We start from the raw sequence: 19,328 nt of genomic DNA on the forward strand, positions 1-19,328 counted from the left end.
AGTGCAGTCGCCCTTTAAAATAACAAAAATAGCTCAGAAGAATGCTGGTTCTGTCACCCGGACGTGATGTCACACTGATCTTTCACTGCTCCTCTGCTGTCAAAACGAAAGCAACTGGTTTCTGTGTCTTAATTTTACCTGGTTTTATACACGACAATATACAGTGCCTTCGGAATGTATTCAAACCCCTTGACTTTTTCCACATTTTGTTACGTTACACCCTTAGTCTAAAATGTATTTGTTTTCCCCCTCAACAATCTACACACATTACCCCATAATGACAAAGAAAATACAGGTTTTTAGAAATGTTTATAAATGTAGAAGTATTTTTTTGAAACCCAGAAATATTACATTTACTTAAGTATTCAGACCCTTTACTCAGTACTTTGAAGCACCTTTGGCAGCGATAACAGCCTTATGACGCTTCAAGCTTGGCACACCTGCATTTGTGGAGTTTCTCCCATTCTCTGCAGATCCTCTCAAGGTCTGTCAGGTTGGATGGGAGCGTCACTACAAAGCTTTTTTTCAGGGCTCTCCAGAGGTGTTTCGATCGGGTTCAAGTCCGGGTTCTGGCTGGACCACTCAAGGACATCCAGAGACTTGTCCCGAAGCCACTCCTGTGTTGTCTTGGCTGTGTGCTTAGGGTCGTTGTCCTGTTGGAATGTGAACCTTTGCCCCAGTCTGAGGTCCTGAGCGCTCTGGAGCATGTTCTGATCAAGGATATCGCTGTACTTTGCTCCGTTCATCTTTACCTCGATCCTGTCTAGTCTCTCAGACTGGGGCGAAGGTTCACCTTCCAACAGGAAAGTGACCGAATGCACTGTATATCAGCATCATTTTCAAATGGCCTTTTTGCATATTCACACTGGTATAGCAGAAGCACACTTTTGAGAACATCCATAATGATGACACTATGCTGTCATTGTAATGATGCATCTATTAAGATACCTAAATATGAGCTTTGCATAACATGAATGCGCTATACATATGCTATGGATATATTTCATTAACCTTTAATAATGCAGTTGGGACCTGTTATCACGTTCATGAAATGCTTATAGATGTGTAATAAATGCATTATGGGGATGTAGTCAAAGTCAATTTTTACCAAATCAAGGCCTTGGGCCACTGACCAGTGAATTCATTGAAACCGGAAAAGATTTCTGTGCTAATCAGCATGCTCTCTCTCAGGAGGACTCTCAGAGGTACTACAGGTGGAGGAGTTACGGGCCAGGGGACAGACGGATGGAGGAACTCTGGGTAGACCTAAGCGCTGTGCAACAGAGCAAAGTCAGAGTGCACGGCATCCTGTCCAACACACACCGGCAGGCAGCGGTGAGACATGCACACATGCGTACACACACCCGCACACACACTATACACATACAGATGCAAAGTGGTTGGTGGGAGAATGAGACGTACACAAGAGCACAGAAACAATACTGTACATAGGCCTGCATGCAGTCTTTTGACACCATGACATTGCCATCATGACTGACATGCTGTCTGATATATGCTCCTCCTAGCGTGTGGCTCTCTCCTTTGACTTCCCCTTCTATGGACACTACCTGAGACAAATCACCATAGCAACAGGAGGTAAACTGAATTTATATTACTAAAACTGTCCAAACTAGACGTCTCTTCACTATGCGGTAAATGCTTCTATGTGAACACATCCAACAGGATCACATTATTATGTATTGAAATACTAGACTGTTGCCACACAGATATATTCTTAAAGCCCTTAAAATTGGGCACCAATTTTTTGGTTTCCTTCGAGGTACACTTTAAGCAAGAGAAGCTATTAGCGCTCTGCCTATCTCATTTCCGGAGTAGGGTCCAGATAAATGGAATTCTAAATCGCTTTTCATAATGAAATATTAAGATTGAAAATGGTAACCATTGAGTTAGCCGCTATTGACCCAAAGCCTCCGAATTACAGGGATGTGTGATTTATAGCACCATTACCAATTCATTCACATTCTGCAGTTCCTCCTCTGAAACTATGAGAGGGTTTTCGATATATTTTACAATTTCAATAATTTCTATATTCTTGGAATGAAAGGCTTTTGAGGTAAAACTGTCTTATTGTTTTATTTGTCACTTTGCAAGCCACTGTACAGAACAGCATGCTACTTTTGACATTGTATTGTACATAGGAGTGAGTAGGAGATGTTGGACCTACCGTGACAATTACAACCTACCCTAACAAGAAACTGTGGATAGATGGCGGCATTTGCACAAAACTGAAAGCGCGAACCACCGCATTTAACCATGGAAAGGTGACTGGGAATATGTCCGAATACAGTGTAGTTATTCCCTCCGCAAGGCAATCAAACAAGTGAAATGTCAGTATAGAGACAAAGTGGAGTCGCAATTCAACGGCTCAGACACGAGACGTATGTGGCAGGGTCTACAGACAATTACGGACTACAAAAGGAAAACCAGCCAAAACACGAACACCGATGTCTTGCTTCCAGACAAACGAAACACCTTCTTTGCCCGTTTTGAGGATAATACAGTGCCACCAACACGGCCCGCTACCAAGGACTGTGGGCTCTCGTTCTCCGTGGCCGACATGAGTAAGACATTTAAACGTGTTACCCCTCGCATGGCTACCGGCCCAGACGGCATCCCTGGGCACATCTTCAGAGCATGCGCAGACCAGCTGGCTGTTGTGTTTACGGACATTTTCAATCTCTCACTATCCCAGTCTGCTGTCCCCACATGCTTCAAGATGTTACTGTACCTAAGAAGGCAAAGGTAACTGAACTAAATGACTATTGCCTCGTAGCACTCACTTCTGTCTTCATGAAGTGCTTTGAGAGACTAGTCAAGGATCATATCACCTCCACCTTACCAGTTACCCTAGACCCACTTCAATTTGCTTACCGCCCAAATGTAGGTCCACAGACAATGCAATCCCCATCACACTGCACACTGCCCTATCCCATCTGGACAAGAGGAATACCTATGTAAGAATGCTGTTCATTGAATATAGCTCAGCAGTCAACACCATAGTACCCTCCAAGCTCATCATTAAGCTTGAGGCTCTGGGTCTCAACCCCGCCCTGTGCAATTGGGTCCTGGACTTCCCGACGCGCCGCCCCCAGGTGGTGAAGGTAGGAAACAACATCTCCACTTCGTTGATCCTCAACATTGGGGCCCCACAAGGGTGTGTGCTCAGCCCCCTCCTGTACTCCCTGTTCACCCATGACTGTGTGGCCATGCACGCCTCCAACTCAATCATCAAGTTTGCAGACGACACAACTGTAGTAGGCTTGATTACCAACAACGACGAGACAGTCTACAGGGAGGAGGTGAGGGCACTCGAAGTGTGGCATCAGGAAAAGAACCTCTCACTCAATGTCAACAAAACAAAGGAGAGGATCGTGGACTTCAGGAAACAGCAGAGGGAGCACCCCAATATCCACAGATGGGAAAGCAGTGGAAAAGGTGGACATTTTTAAGTTCCTCGGCGTACACATCACAGACAATCTGAAATGGTCCACCCACACAGACAGTGCGGTGAAGAAGGCACAACAGCGCCTCTTCAACCTCAGGAGGTTGAAGAAATTTTGCTTGTCACCTAAAACCCTCACAAACTTTGACAGATGTACAATTGAGAGCATCCTGTTGGGCTGTATCACCTCCTGGTACGGCAACTGCACCTCCCACAACCGCAAGGCTCTCCAGAGGGTGGTGTGGTCTGCACAACACATCACCGGGAGCAAGCTACCTGCCCTCCAGAACACCTACAAAACCCGATGTCACAGGAAGGCCAAAAAGATAATCAAGGACAACAACCACTCGAGCCACTTCCTGTTCACCCCGCTACCATCCAGAAGGCGAGGTCAGTACATGTGCATCGAAGCTGGGACCGAGAGACTGAAAAACAGCTTCTATATCAAGGCCATCCGACTGTTAAACAGCCATCACTAACACAGAGAGGCTGCTGTCTACATACAGACTTGAAATCATTGGCCACTTCAATAAATGGATCACTAGTCACTTTAATAATGTTCACATATCTTGCATTACTCATCTCATATGTATATACTGTATTTTATACAATTTATTGCATCTTGTCTATGCCGCTCTGTCAATGCTCATCCATATATTTATATGTATGTATTCTTATTCCATTCCTTTACTTAGATTTGTGTGTATTAGGTAGTTGTTGTGGAATTGTTAGATATTGCTGCATTGTCAGAACTAGAAGCACAAGCATTTAGCTACACTCACAATAACATCTGCTAACCATGTGTGTAACGGTTGTCGTCTGGAAAGGAGGACCAAAACGCAGCGGGTTGTATACTCATCTTTTAATAGGCGAAAGAAAGAAAACCAAACAAACACGTATACAAAAATGATGAACGCCGAAAATACAGTCGTGTCAGGCATTTACACGCAAAACAAAAGACAATCTCCCACAACACTACACCAAACAATTACCCATATATAGGACTCTCAATCAGAGGCAACGAGAAAGCACCTGCCTCCAATTGAGAGTCCAATTAACCTACACATAGAAATACACCAACCCAGAAAGAACATAGAAGTACAAAACATAGAACATAAACCAAAACCCGGAAATAATAAATCAAACGCCCTAATAAATAAACCACCACCCCGAACCACATAAAACAAATACCCTCTGCCACATCCTGACCAAACTACAATAACAAATAACCCTTATACTGGTCAGGACGTGACAATGTGTATGTGGCCAATAAAATTAGATTTGATTTTACTGTCCAAAAGATGTTACAAAAGTTAGCAGATGCAAAAGTTGGCCATATTCCAAAGTTAGAAACATACAGTACCAGTCAAAAGTTTGGACAAACCTACTCATTCAAGGGTTTTTCTTTATTTTGACTATTTTCTACATTGTAGAATTCTAGTGAAGACATCAACACTATGAAATAACACATATGGAATCATGGAGTAACCAAAAATGAATGATATTTCATATTCTTCAAAGTAGCCACCCTTTGCCTTGATGACAGCTTTGCACACTGTTGGCATTCTCTCAACCAACTTCAGATGACCTGGCCTCCACAATCACCCAACCTCAACCCAATTGAGATGGATTGGGATGAGTTGGACCGCAAAATTATGGAAAAGCAGCCAACAAGTGCTCAGCATATGTGGGAACTCCTTCAAGACTGTTGGAAAAGAATTCCAGGTCAACAAGGTTGAGAGAATGCCAAGATAGTGCAAAGCTGTCATCAAGGAAAAGGGTGGCTACTATGAAGAACACTTTTTTGGTTACCAGATGATTCCATGTGTGTTATTTCATAGTTTTGATGTCTTCACTATTCTTCTACAATGTAAACTCAGCAAAAAAATGTATGTCCTCTCACTGTCAACTGTGTTTATTTTCAACAAACTTAACATGTGTAAATATGTGTATGAACATAAGATTCAACAACTGGGACATAAACTGAACAAGTTCCACAGATGTGACAAACAGAAATGGAATAATGTGTCCCTGAACAAAGGGGGGGGGGGGGGGGGGGTCAAAATCAAAAGTAACAGTCAGTATCTGGTGTGGCCACCAGCTGCATTAAGTACTGCAGTGCATCTCCTCCTCGTGGACTGCACCAGACATTTCTGGGAGGAATGGCCCTAGCCCTCATCCTCCGATCCAACAGGTCCCAGACGTGCTCAATAGTATTGAGATCCGGGCTCTTCGCTTGCCATGACAGAACACTGACATTCCTGTTTTGCAGGAAATCACACACAGAATGAGCAGTATGGCTGGTGGCATTGTCATGCTGGAGTGTCATGTCAGGATGAGCCTGCAGGAAGGGTACCACATGAGGGAGGAGGATGTCTTCCCTGTAACGCACAACGTTGTGATTGCATGCAATGACAAGCTCAGTCCGATGATGCTGTGACTCCGCCACAGACCAGGACGGACCCTCGACGATAAACGCAATTCCGACCATCACCCACGGTGAGACAAAACCGTGACTCGTCAGTGAAGAGCACTTTTCGCCAGTCCTGTCTGATCCAGCGACGGTGGGTTTGTGCCCATAGGTGACGTTGTTGCCGGTGATGTCTGGTGAGGACCTGCCTTACAACAGGCCTACAAGCCCTCAGTCCAGCCTCTCTCAGCCTATTGCGGACAGTCTGAGCACTGATGGAGGGATTGTGCGTTCCTGGTGTAACTCGGGCAGTTGTTGTTGCCATCCTGTACCTGTACAGGTGTGATGTTCGGATGTACTGATCCTGTGCAGGTGTTGTTACGCGTGGTCTGCCACTGCGAGGATGATCAGCTGTCCGTCCTGTCTCCCTGTAGCGCTGTCTTAGGTGTCTCACAGTATGGACATTGCAATTTTTTGCCCTGGCCACATCTGCAATCCTCATGCAACCTTGCAGCCTGCCTAAGGGACGTTCACGCAGATGAGCAGTGACCCTGGGCATCTTTCTTTTTGTGTTTTTCAGAGTCAGTAGAAAGGCCTCTTTAGTGTCCTAGGTTTTTATAACTGTGACCTTAATTGCCTACCATCTGTAAGTGGTTAGTGTCTTAACAACCATTCCACAGGTACATGTTCATTAATTGTTTATGGTTCATTGAACTAGCATGCAAAACAGGGTTTAAACCCTTTACAATGAAGATCTGTGAAGTTATTTGGATTTTTCCGAATTATCTTTGAAAGACAGGGTCCTGAAAAAGGGCCATTTCTTTTTTTTGCTGAGTTTATTTTACAAAAGTAAAATTAAATAAAAACCCTTGAATGAGTAGGTGTGTCCGAACATTTGACTGGTACTGTATGTCGGACTACACTTACATCAAAATTCCCGCCATATATGCCTTAGTTTAGTAAATACTACTAAGACAATGAACATCTATCTGATTGCTTTCAAATAAATAACACATCCAGCTTTTCTTATATATAGCTTCTACTCAAATGAGCTAAAAACTTCACAATTCACATACAGTGAAAATAATGAATATACATCTAAAAGGTCATGAATTTGAAAACTAGCATCTCTTCCTTTATGAAAAAGAAACCATTGACAATTGGTAGATACAGCGCATTCGGAAAGTATTCAGAACGCTTGCCTTAATCCTAAAATTGAATCAATTGTTTTTCTTCCTCATCAATATACACACAATACCCAATACTAAGCAAAAACAGTTTTTTAGAAAATGTTGCAAATGTATTAAAAATAAACAACTTAATCATTATATTTACATACGCCTTTACTCAGTACATTGTTGAAGAAAAGTCTTAAGTATGACGCTACAAGTTTGGCACACCTGTATTTGGGGAGTTTCTCCCATTCTTATCTGCAAATCCTCTCAAGCTCTGTCAGGTTGGATGGGGAGCGTCGCTGCACAGCTATTTTCAGGTCTCTCCAGAGATGTTCGATTGGGTTCAAGTTCGGGCTCTGGCTGGACCACTCAAGGACATTGTCCCGAAACCACTCCTGCTTTGTCTTGGCTATGTGCTGAGGGTCATTGTCCTATTGAAAGGTAGCCCTTCGCCCCAGTCTGAGGTCCTGAGTGCTCTGGCGCAGGTTTTCATCAAGGATCTCTCTGTATATTGCTATGTTCATCTTTTCCTCAATCCTGACTTGCCACCCAGTCCCTGCCGCTGAAAAACATTCCCACAACATGATGCTGTCACCACCATGTTTCACCGTAGGGATGGTGCTAGGTTTCCTCCAGACTTGACGCTTGGCATTCAGGCCAAAGAGTTCAATATTGGTTTCATCAGACCAGAGAATCTTGTTTTTAATGGTCTGAGAGTCTTTAGGTGCCTTTTGGCAAACTCCAAGCGGGCTGTTGTGCCTTTTCGTGATGAGTGGCTTCTGTCTGGCCACCATAAATGCCTGATCAGTGGAGTGCTGCAGAGATGATTGTCCTTCTGGAATGTTCTCCCATCTCCACAGAGGAACTTTGGAGCTCTGTCAGAGTGACCATTGGGTTCTTGGTCACCTCCCTGACCAAGGCCCTTCTCCCCCGATTGCTCAGTTTGGCCAGGTGGCAAGATCTAGGAAGATCTTAGGTTGGAGTCATTAAAACTCATTTTTCAACCACTCCACAAATTTCTTGTTAACAAACTATAGTTTTGGCAAGTATGTTAGGACATACTTTGTACATGACACAGGTAATTCTTCCAACAATTGTTTAGACATATTATTTCACTTAAAATGCACTGTATTACAATTCCAGTGGGTCAGAAGTTTACATACACTAAGTTGACTGTGCCTTTAAACGGCTTGGAAAATTCCAGAAAATGATATCATGGCTTTAGAAGCTTCTGATAGGCTAATTGACATAATTTAAGTAAATTGGAGGTGTACCTGTGGATGTATTTCAAGGCCTACCTTCAGACTCAGTGCCTCTTTGCTTGACATCATGGAAAAATCTAACGAAATCAGCCAAGACCTCAGAAAAGCATTTGTAGACCTCCACAAGTCCGGTTCATCCTTGGGAGCAATTTCCAAACGCCTGAAGGTACCATGTTCATCTGTACAAACAACAGTATGCAAGTATAAACACCATGGAACCACGCAGCCGTCATACCGCTCATGAAGGAGACGCATTCTGTCTCCTAGAGGTGAACATACTTTGGTGCGAAAAGTGCAATCAATCCCAGAACAACAGCAAAGGACCTTGTGAAGATGCTGGAGGAAACAGGTACAAAAGTATCTATATCCACAGTAAAATGAGTCCTATATCGACATAACCTGAAAAGCCACTCAGCAAGGAAGAAGCCATTGCTCCAAAACTGCCATAAAAAACCCAGACTACGGTTTGCAACTGCACATGGGGACAAAGATTGTACTTTTTGGAGAAATGTCCTCTTGTCTGCTGAAACAAAAATAGAACTGTTTGGCCATAATGACCATCGTTATGTTTGGAGGAAAAAGGGGAGGCTTGCAACCCGAAGAACACCATCCCAACCGTGAAGCACGGGTGGCAACATCATGTTGTGGGGGTGCTTTGCTGCAGGAGGGACTGGTGCACGTCACAAAATAGATAGAATCATGAGGAAGTTAAATTATGTGGACATTGAAGCAACATCTCAAGACATCAATCAGGAAGTTAAAGCTTGGTCGCAAATGGACAATGACCCCAAGCATACTTCCAAATTTGTGGCAAAATGGCTTAAGGACAACAAAGTCAAGGTATTGGAGTGGCCATCACAAAGCCCTGACCTCAATCCTATGGAACATTTGTGGACAGAAAAGCGTTTGCAAGCAAGGAGGCCTACAAACCTGACACCAGCTCTGTCACGTGGAATGGGCCAAAATTCACCCAAATTATTGTGGAAGGCTACCCGAAACGTTTGACCCAAGTTAAACAATTTTAAAGGCAATGCTACCAAATACTAATTGAGTGTATGTAAACTTCTGAACTGCTGGGAATGTGATGAAAGAAATAAAAGCTGAAATAAATAATTCTCTCTACCATTATTCTGACTTTTCACATTCTTAAAATAATGTGGTGATCCTAACTGACCTAAGACAGGGAATTTTTATTATGATTAAATGTCAGGAATTGTGAAAAACTGAGTTGAAATGTATTTGGCTAAGGTCTATGTAAACTTCTGACTTCAACTGTATCTTGATTACATACGTATTCAACCCCTGAGTCAATACATGTTAGAATCACCTTGGACAGCTATTAAAGTCTTTCTAGCTTAGTCTAAGAGCTTTTCACACCTGGATTATACAATATAACATTACTCTTTTAAAAATGATTTTGGCTCTGTCAAGTTGATTGTTGATAATTGCTACACAACCATTTTCAAGTCTTAGATTTTCAAGCCGATTTACGTCAAAATTTTTATTCTATACAAGCTTCTGTCTTTTCACTCTGTCATTTAGATTAGTATTGGGGAGTGACAATGTTGATTCATACTCAGTTTTCTCCTATTATAGTCATTAAACTCCTTGGCTTCATGGTGAAATCCCTGAGGGGTTACCTTCCTCTCCTGCAACTGAGTTAGGAAGGACGCCTGTATATTTGTAGTGACTGGGTTTATTGATACACCATTCAAAGTGTAATTAATAACTTCACCATGCTCAAAAGGATATTCAATGTTTACTTTTTTACCCATCTACCAATAGGTGCCCTTCTTTGTGAGGCATTGGAAAACCTCCCTGGTCTTTGTGGTTGAATCTGAGTTTGAAATTCACTGCTCGACTGAGGGACCTTACAGATAACTGTGTGTGTGGTGTACAGAGATGAGGTAGCCAATAAACACGTTTTTTAAAACTATTATTGCACACAGACTGAATCCATGCAACTTACTCCTGAACGTATTTAGGCTTGCCATAACGTGGTTGAATACTTATTGACTCAAGACATTTCAGCTTGTCATTTTTCATTAAGGTGTACATTTTCTAAAAACATAATTCCACTTTGGCAGTATGGGGTATTGTGTGTAGGCCAGTGACACATCTCAATATAATCTGTTTATATTCAGGCTGTAACACAACATTTTGAAAAGTCAAGGGGTATGAATACTTACTGAAGGCACTGTATTTAAAACACAGGTAAATCATATTTGTGACTGCACTGAGCCTTTAAAGTCCCCAAAGTGTCCTTTCAAAACTCTCCTCTGAACAATCAAGTCCCAATAAAGTTTCCGACTCCTCGCCTGCCCTTCAGAGTGAAGAATGGCTGGGTTTCTGTGGTACAAGGAAATGGCCATATATCACGTCCCCAGGTCCTGTTGTTTTGTTTATCATCTCATTGGGGTGCCAGACATAACAATGGAGAGTGATGAAAGACTTTCGTGCAGGTGTGCTTCTTCCAGTCTCTTGACGTTTGAACTTTTGGGTCCTGTTTTCCTGTTTTATTTATCATATTGTTGGGGTGCCAGACATAACAATGTAGAAAGTTAAGACTTTCTCCCAGTTCCTCTGATGTTTGAACTTTTGATCTTTCGAAGGGTTCATCTTCACGGGGGAGATCACTCATCGCATGCTGACAGCCACACAGTACATCGCCCCCCTCATGGCCAACTTTGACCCCAGTTTTTCAAAAAACTCAACAGTGCGGTACATGGACAATGGTGAGTGTGTTGGTATGTGCGTATGTCTATATATTTGTGTGTGGGGCTGTGTGTGTGGGTGTGGGAGCGGCAGTGTATGTGTGGGGTTAAGAAAATAAAAGGAAAAGTAGCACACTTTAGTTGCTCCGGTGTAATAATTTATTTTACCAACGTTTCAACAGCTAAATTGTCTTCATTAGGGTTTTAGCTGATTTTAATTTTGTGGGTGCCTTTTGGGAGCCCTTACGTGACCTTTTAATGTTGACCTCTGACCCGTGCTCTGTGCTAGGTGAGGTGTTTGTGGTGCAATGGGACAAGGTGCGGCTTCAGGGGCGCGAGGCAGAGGGAACCTTCACCTTCCAGGCTGCTCTCCACAACAATGGAACAATCGCGTTCAACTACAGAGAGGTGAGTTTTTTAATACAATGTACTATAATAGGTCTTTTTTTTTTTACTGTTAAATGGATGCTCTACTTCATATATTTTGACGAATCCAATGATTTGCTTCGCCATTATAATAGTTGGGGTTCGGTATCTATCGCAGTGAATTAAAACATGGGAATCAAAATAATAATTTGTGAATCGCGAACAGTAGAAGTACCTTCCCAGAAATTAGTTCCTTTTGCATCCCTTTGATATTTTATGTAGAAATTGTGACCACATGAACAATTCAATACATATGACTTTTTCATATGAATAAAGACTTGCTAAAGTGCCAAAATTCATCATTTTGACATGTCCCTCTGGGCACGCTGTGACTTCTTAAAATATTTTAACCCACCTAACCCCAACATTTCTCCAAGTTTTCACCATCATTGTAAATCCATAGGGACCTGATGGATGAGGCTCTAGCAAATTACATTTTGGGAAAGCCCGGCAGAGTTCAAGTTGAACCATTCACGGGCCAAGTGAATGGTTCAACTTGAACACTGGAAAGTAAATCTGCCCCAAGATTCAGTACTCCCGGTATATGAGTAGCTCTCAGTGACTGGAGATGCACACTGCTCCACATAATCAGTCTGTGTGCCAGTGTGTATAAGTGAGGGGATTGCAGTCCCCCTTGTCTGTTTACGTAAGCCACAACAGTTCTGACTAGAACAAGACAACCCTCCAGAAATCGAGGAATGTCTTTAATGTTAGGGACACTGCAAGGAGTTCCAGGCAGTTTATGTGATGTCACGTCCTGACCAGTATAAAGGTTATTTGTTATGGTAGTTTGGTCAGGATGTGGCAGAGGGTATTTTTTTTATGTGGTTCGGGGTGGTGGTTTTGTAGAAGGGTATTTGATTTATGTATTCCGGGGTTTTTGGGCACTGTTCTATGTTAATGTATTTCTATGTTTAGTCTAGTATGTTGTATTTCTATGTTTAGGTTAATGGGGGTTGGACTCTCAATTGGAGGCAGGTGCTTTCTCGTTGCCTCTGATTGAGAGTCCTATATATGGGTATGTGTTTGGTTTAGTGTTTGTGGGAGATTGTTTCTTGTTTTGCCTGTGTGAGCCTTACAAGACTGTTTTGTTGTTCGTGAGTTCTTCGTTGTTTGTTATTTTGGTGTTCACTTTAGTTTAAAAATAAATCAAGATGAGCATCCACATTCCTGCTGCGTTTTGGTCCTCCATTCCCGACGACAACCGTGACATGTGAGTAGAACGGTGATGGGGTCCCCACACTGTTCTGCCCTCGTGAATCTGGGCACCCTGTGACAGAAACTTCCGCTGTCTCCAGGAGTGCAGTGCTACCATGCAGTCTATGGAGATGTTTGTGACGTAAAGGGCTCAAACCTAGAGAAGAGACCCAGCGTTGAAAGCCTCTCATATTCAAATGTCCTAATGGGATGACTACTAAAGCAGCCTCAGGCATGTTTTGAAAGAGACCAGGTTCCCTCTGCGAAACAGTGCTAGGTAATCTTGGAATGTTCTTATACGTTCCACTGAAAGGCGAGCTATGAATGAGTGTGGGAATCAGAACGCTCTTTACTGTGTTTATTCTGAAACCTAGAAATGTCAGGTGTTCCAATAGTAGCTGACTGGTTTCTAAGACCTCTTGTCTCGATTGCGCACACAGCAGCCAATCGTCTATGTACATCATCAGCCGAATGCCCCTTTCTCTGAGTGTGGCTATGGCTGCCTCGGTACACTTCGTAAAAACATGAGGTGACCGTGAGAGGCCGAAAGGGAGTACGAGGAATGTGTAGATTACTAGGCCTTGAAAAGTGAATCTGAGAAATTTCCTGTGAGGAGGGTGTATTGAGATGTGAAAGTAAGCATCCTTCAGGTCGACGGATACGAACCAATCGCCTGGGCGCACAGAACATAGCAAAGCAGTGTGTGTCAACATTCTGAACATGTACTTTCTCATGTGCCTGTTCAGAGCACGTAGATCTAGGATCGGGCGAATACCGCCCCCTTTTTTGGAACTTGGAAATATCAATAGTAAAAACTGCAGTGGTTTTACTCGGGAGGAACAATCCCTATTGCCCTTTTCACTATTAGCGATGCGATATCCTCCCGGAGTACACGCGCTGATTACCCCTGAGCCGGAGTGTATATGATTCCCTTAAATCGAGGCGGGGTGACAGCAAATTGTCGTCTCCTGTCTATCGTGCCCTGTACCCAGTGTGACACTGCGCATGCCCGCCAGTTCTCTCTCTGCTCCGAGAGAGGGCTGACCGGGCTTCCCCCCATAGACGGTGCAGCAGCACCCTCTGTCGGGGGGAGGGTGTATGACAGTCCGTGGCGCACTGCGCATGTCTGGCTTGCTTGTAGTGGGAGAGCGCTTATGTGTCCTATCACCACAGAAGGAGCGGTAGCTCCCTCTGGTGGCGTTATAAGGAGGCACCCTGTTTGTTTTGATTTTGTGAGAAACAACATGTCTGACTGCGCTCTTAGCCTGTAGCCTGGTTGCGCTAGTGTTAACATTTTTAATGTGAACTGACATTGGGGAGTGTTTGTGAGACAAGAGGGGGGCCTTCTAGGAGTATCCATCAAAACATTGTCTCTTCTCCTCTTTGGGCTGTACCCTGTGACCACCGATTTTTGACCCGGTACGGCGGGAAAGAACACTGAGGTGCCTGGGAACTTGCACCCTGGAACAGGCTCAGGCTTGGCGGAGGAGATAGAACTGCTCTTGGGGGAGGCCGTTCTCGCCTCTCTGGTGATGGGGACATCGCTAGGCCATACACTTCTTCCTCCTTACCCCCTGGTGCGATGGGTGGGAAGGGAGGCTTATAGACCAAGGGCCCTTAGGGTCCAAGGTTCTCTGCTGCCCTGGGCTCGCAGCCTGGGGGGCTGGGCATCTGGGCATCTTAAAGGTCGAGGGACGACGACCTGCTGCAGCCTGGGCAAAGGTGCGGTGAGGCACAGGGGAGGCGTCTTCCTGTGCAGACAGAGCTGGAGGGCTTCACCTCCCTCTTTTTCTCCTTGCACCGTTTCTGCATCATCTCGAGAGTGGGACCGAAAAGGTGCCACCAGGATCATCAGCTTCTCACTATCAGACACCGTGGATAGGTTGAGCCATTGAGCCCTCTCCTGGGATACCATGAGCACCATCGCTCTTCCTGATGCCTGGACAACGGATTTAAGCAGACGAAGATTGAGGTCTGTGGCAACACAGAGCCCAATTCCCGCCATGTCAACACCGACCCACCTTGGAGGAGATAGGTGTACTCCATGTACAGGTAACCTCCTCCAGGCATTCTGGGAAGACTGGTAGTAATTGCCTGGCTGCCCGTTTGGCTTTGGGTAGCCTCGTACCCTCGTAGCGAGACATGGTGGTCTCTGCTACTGCATTGGGCCAGGGAATCACCAGCTTATTCACAACGTGTTTGCACACGTCCTGCAGGTCCACACTGAGAACTGGGGAAGGCCCCCCGCCTCCGTGTCCAGTTTCGGTTTTCCTTGGCAGGGGGCTTGGTGGCCTGGCCTGATGGAATGAAGGAGTCTTCGTCTCTATCTGATGATTCTGAAAGGAGGCTGTCGGCAAACCCTGTGGAGTCGTTATCGTCTCCAATCAGGAAGCCCGGCAGGGAGGCCGCGAGGTCGTTGCTGAAGTCCTCCGACAGCGGGGCAATGGCGTCAAGCTGGTCGCCCCAGCTAGCCGTCTTACCACGATTCCCCGTGGGGATATCCATTTCCTCTGGTGAGCCACCAGGGGAGCCGGCCCCCATGTTAGGTTCCTTTTGACTCAGGCTAGCTTGGCGTGCCCTTCACAGTGGCTGGCTCTTCACAGTGAAGAGGGAACAGTGTTGACAGGAGCCAGGGGAGGCTAAGGCTTCCTGGGCATGTTGCAGCCCAAGGCAAGTGAAGCACACCGAGTGGGTGTCTTTGGCCGATATCTTGTTTCCACAGGAGCAGATTAGTGCTGGGAGCTTCTCCTCGTTTGGGGTGGGAGATGTGTTTGTCGCCATATCTTGGATGCTATGTTTTTAGCTGTCTGGGAAAAAAGTAGCGGGGTAGGCTAGTCCGATAGCTAGCGATTAGTGGGTTATCTCCAACGGTGCCACTCGGTGTGACGGCCGGATACCGTTTCTGAAACAACAGGTTAGAAAAGATCTAATAGCTTCAGCAAGCTAACCTTTTCTTGTCAAAGTAAACCAGAAAAGCTAGCTACGACTAGTCACTGTTTGGATACAGCTAACTTGGTCGTGAACGAGTTAACCGTGCCACAGCTGTACCCGTTCCTCCCTCCAATAATTTTCCTCCAACTATGGTTAAGGAAAATGAAAATTGTCACCACTGCAGTCCCGAGAATAACACCCGGCGAGCGAGTTGTAATCTCACATCTGTGGACAGTTAAGCTAGTTCTGGAAAATGCAATCGTATCGAGGTAAGCTTTCTGATAAAAAAGCGGGAAGAGATGTTTGAATGACTCAGAGACGCTGTATTGGACCTTTTATAGGGTAGGAGGGACACCCTTCCCGGACGCACAAATCTCGACGTCCAGCCAATCATTGCTGGCGTAGTGTAATAAACGCTTCTGAAGAAATCCCAAAATGAATACTTGAAAGAGAACCCATCTTAATTAGGTCTGTAATCAATAGTCTAACTGTTAAATGTGCCTGGCTTTATAAATTATCCATATACATGACCGGTCAAAAGTTTTAGAACATCTACTCATTCAAGGGTTTTTCTTTATTTTTTACTATTTTCTACATTGTAGAATAGTAGTGAAGACATCAAAACTATGAAATAACACATATGAAATCATGTAGTAACCAAAAGAAAGTGTTAAACAAATCAAAATATATTTTAGATTCTTCAAAGTAGCCACCCTCTCCTGGCATTCTCCCAGCCAGCTTCACCTGGAATGCTTTTCCAACAGTCTTAAAGGAGTTCCCACATATGCTGAGCACTTGTTGGCTGCTTTTCCTTCACTCTGCGGTCCAACTCATCTCAATTGGGTTGAGGTCAGGTGATTGTGGAGACCACGACATCTGATGCAGCACTCCATCACTCTCCTACTTGGTCAAATAGCCCTTATACAGCTTGGAGGTGTGTTGGGTCATTGTCCTGTGGGAAAAAAAAGAGATAGTGGGACAGATGCGATGGCATATCGCCGCAGAATGCTGTGGTAGCCTTGCTAGTTTAGTGTGCCTTGATTTCTAAATAAATCACAGACAGTGTCACCAGCAAAGCACCCCCCCACACCCTCTCCCATGCCTCACAGTGGGAACCACACATGCGGAAATCATCCATTCACCTTCTCTGCATCTCACAAAGACAGCGGTTGGGACCAAAATCCTCAAATTTGGACTCATCAGACCTAAAGGACAGATTTCCACTGGTCTAATGTCTATTGCTTGTGTTTCTTGGTCCAAACAAGTCTCTACTTCTTATTGGTGTCCTTTAGTAGTGGTTTCTTTGCAGCAATTCGACCATGAAGGCCTGATTTACGCCGTCTCCTCTGAACAGTTGATGTTGAGATGTGTCTGTGACTTGAACTCTGAAGCATTTATTTGGCTGCAATTTCTGAGGCTGGTAACTCTAACTCTAATGAACTTATCCTCTGCAGCAGAGGTAAATCTGGGTCTTCCTTTCCTGTGACAGTCCTTGTGAGAGACAGTTTCATCAAAGCACTTGATGGTTTTTGTGACTGCACTTTCAAAGTTCTTGAAATGTTCTGCATTGACTGACCTTCATGTCTTAAAGTAATGATAGACTGTCGCTTCTGTTTGCTTATTTGAGCTGTTCTTGCAATAATATGGACTTGGTATTTTACCAAATAGGGCTATCTTCTGTATACCCCACCTACCTTGTCACAACACAACTGATTGGCTCAAACGCATTAAGGAAAGAAATTCCAAAAATGAACTTTTAACAAGGCACACCTGTTAATTGACATGCATTCCAGGTGACTACCTCATGAAGCTGGTTGAGAGAATGCCAAGAGTGTGCAAAGCTGTCATCAAGGCAAAGGGTGGCTACTATATATATATATATATATATATATATATATATATATATATATGTATTTTGTTGTTTAGTACTTTTTTGGTTACTACATGATTCCATGTGTGTTATTTCATAGTTTATGTCTTCATTATTATTCTACAATGTAGAAAATAGTAAAAATAAAGAACTGGCGACTGCATCCTAGATGTCAGACAGTTGTTTTCAGCATAATCTACGCATGTTCGCATACGCCGATTCATGGACCGTCTATATCCCAGTTGCATCCGGTTTACATGGCCCAACTTCACATGTTCACTAGCACTCAGTGCGCACAGGGAGCAGCGACGACGTCATCCAAAAACTTGGTAGGCATTGGATGAATATAACATATTCATATCTTCTGTGAGTGAAAAAAAATCGGCCTCAGCGACAATTAGTTGAAGAACTCAATGGATGTTTTGTGCACAAAGGTGATGATGTCTTATTAGGAATTTTCTAATCTGACTTCTCTGTGTGGCCGTCTATGGAAATTGTCTTTCTGGGCCGGCGTCAGTTAAACCGCAATATTGAAACAAGACTAGGAGCAGTCGAAACTGTGCTTCTACTGGAACCCTGGCCGCTTGTTGTAGACCAGTGGCAAACCCTGGGTATTGGACCTTCAGTGGGAAATAGATTTTTCCAAAACGTATCAAACTAGAATATCAAGACAAATAACAGAATCATAGCATCACTTTATGCGCTCAACATTATATCTAGCTCTAATGCAAGAGGAGCAATGCTTTTTGATGACATCATTAATGAATCAAACAGGCCTGTGCTGCACTAAAGGCTGCCACTGGCACAGGAGTCATAACAGTACCGGAGCAACAACAACCAAAATGTGCACCCAACTTATGGTAGCCCACACCATCACCATCACTACCAACAATAGCAACAACAGTCAGTGACATGTCAAAGAATGTGACAGCTAGGCTCGTGGTCCTGAAAAGACAGAGACTGTAATACCTGCACACTCCACGTAGGAGAGCACATTTGTTTTATAAAACATAGGCCTATATAGCACAGACAATAGAAAGAAAGCAGTCACACACAGCAAAATAATAAAAGCATCCCATTCACTTGGACATAATAAGCCAGTAGGCCCCAATCTTGACAATACAAAACCAACCATTTAGCATTTCCACATTCTAAAAGTACTAATATTAGCTAGCTACTTCCCATTGCATACATATTGTATCTAGTTCTGCACACAAAGTAACCGGTGATCTATAGTTTAAATGCAACCGTGTTTTACCCAGTCACAGTCACCCAATATGTTCATAGATAACTAACAGCAAGCGAGCTGAAATAATAAAACAGTGGCACTCACCAGATGATGATAATTTGAAAACGTAGCTTCTTGGTGGAAGTTCATCTTGAAAAGGGCGATACTAACAAATTAGCAAACACATCCTTCTCAATAACACCTGCGCTCTAGCCTAAAAGAGAAACTTGCTTGACCGTGGGAAAACTAGTGCTCACGCCATAGAGCCCCATGGTGGATGCGTCATAATACCCAGAAAACCTAATGGTCAAACACGGAAATGGTTCCAATAGTTTTTGTTCACCATTGGGGATTTTAGAACCACTTCAAACAAGGTCTGTGTTTCATGTAGGCTTTCTCTGGCGTGACGTTTCGATAGCTGTGTACAGTAAATCTCTCTCGAACAATGTGATTTTTATCAATGTTCAGCTCTATTTACACTCAGATTAGAAAATGCTAATTAGCATCAAAGTAGACATCATGCAAGACTACAAATCCCTGCAAGCTCCGGCATGTCATCTCTAGCTGACACCTTTGCTATCAGCTAGCTATTAGCTACCTTGATCCAAAACAAAATATATACTGAACATTTTCATTTACTGTTCCATATTTT

General features: G+C 43.9%; 1 protein-coding gene across 2 annotated transcripts in view; it reads left to right on the forward strand.

Moving 5' to 3' along the window:
- plxdc1 (plexin domain containing 1) overlaps nt 1-19,328 on the forward strand; it is a 95,351-nt gene that overhangs the window by 43,686 nt on the left and 32,337 nt on the right. For both annotated transcript variants that reach the window (XM_014158685.3, XM_014158687.3), the window contains exons 3-6: nt 1,192-1,335; nt 1,527-1,596; nt 10,923-11,045; nt 11,314-11,432. In XM_014158685.3, coding sequence (XP_014014160.1) covers nt 1,192-1,335; nt 1,527-1,596; nt 10,923-11,045; nt 11,314-11,432 — 456 coding nt within the window. The remainder of the gene's footprint in view (nt 1-1,191; nt 1,336-1,526; nt 1,597-10,922; nt 11,046-11,313; nt 11,433-19,328) is intronic.

This window comes from Salmo salar, chromosome 19 (genome assembly GCF_965601325.2).
Source record: "Salmo salar chromosome 19, fSalSal1, whole genome shotgun sequence".
In the NCBI taxonomy this organism is placed as follows: Eukaryota; Metazoa; Chordata; class Actinopteri; order Salmoniformes; family Salmonidae; genus Salmo; species Salmo salar.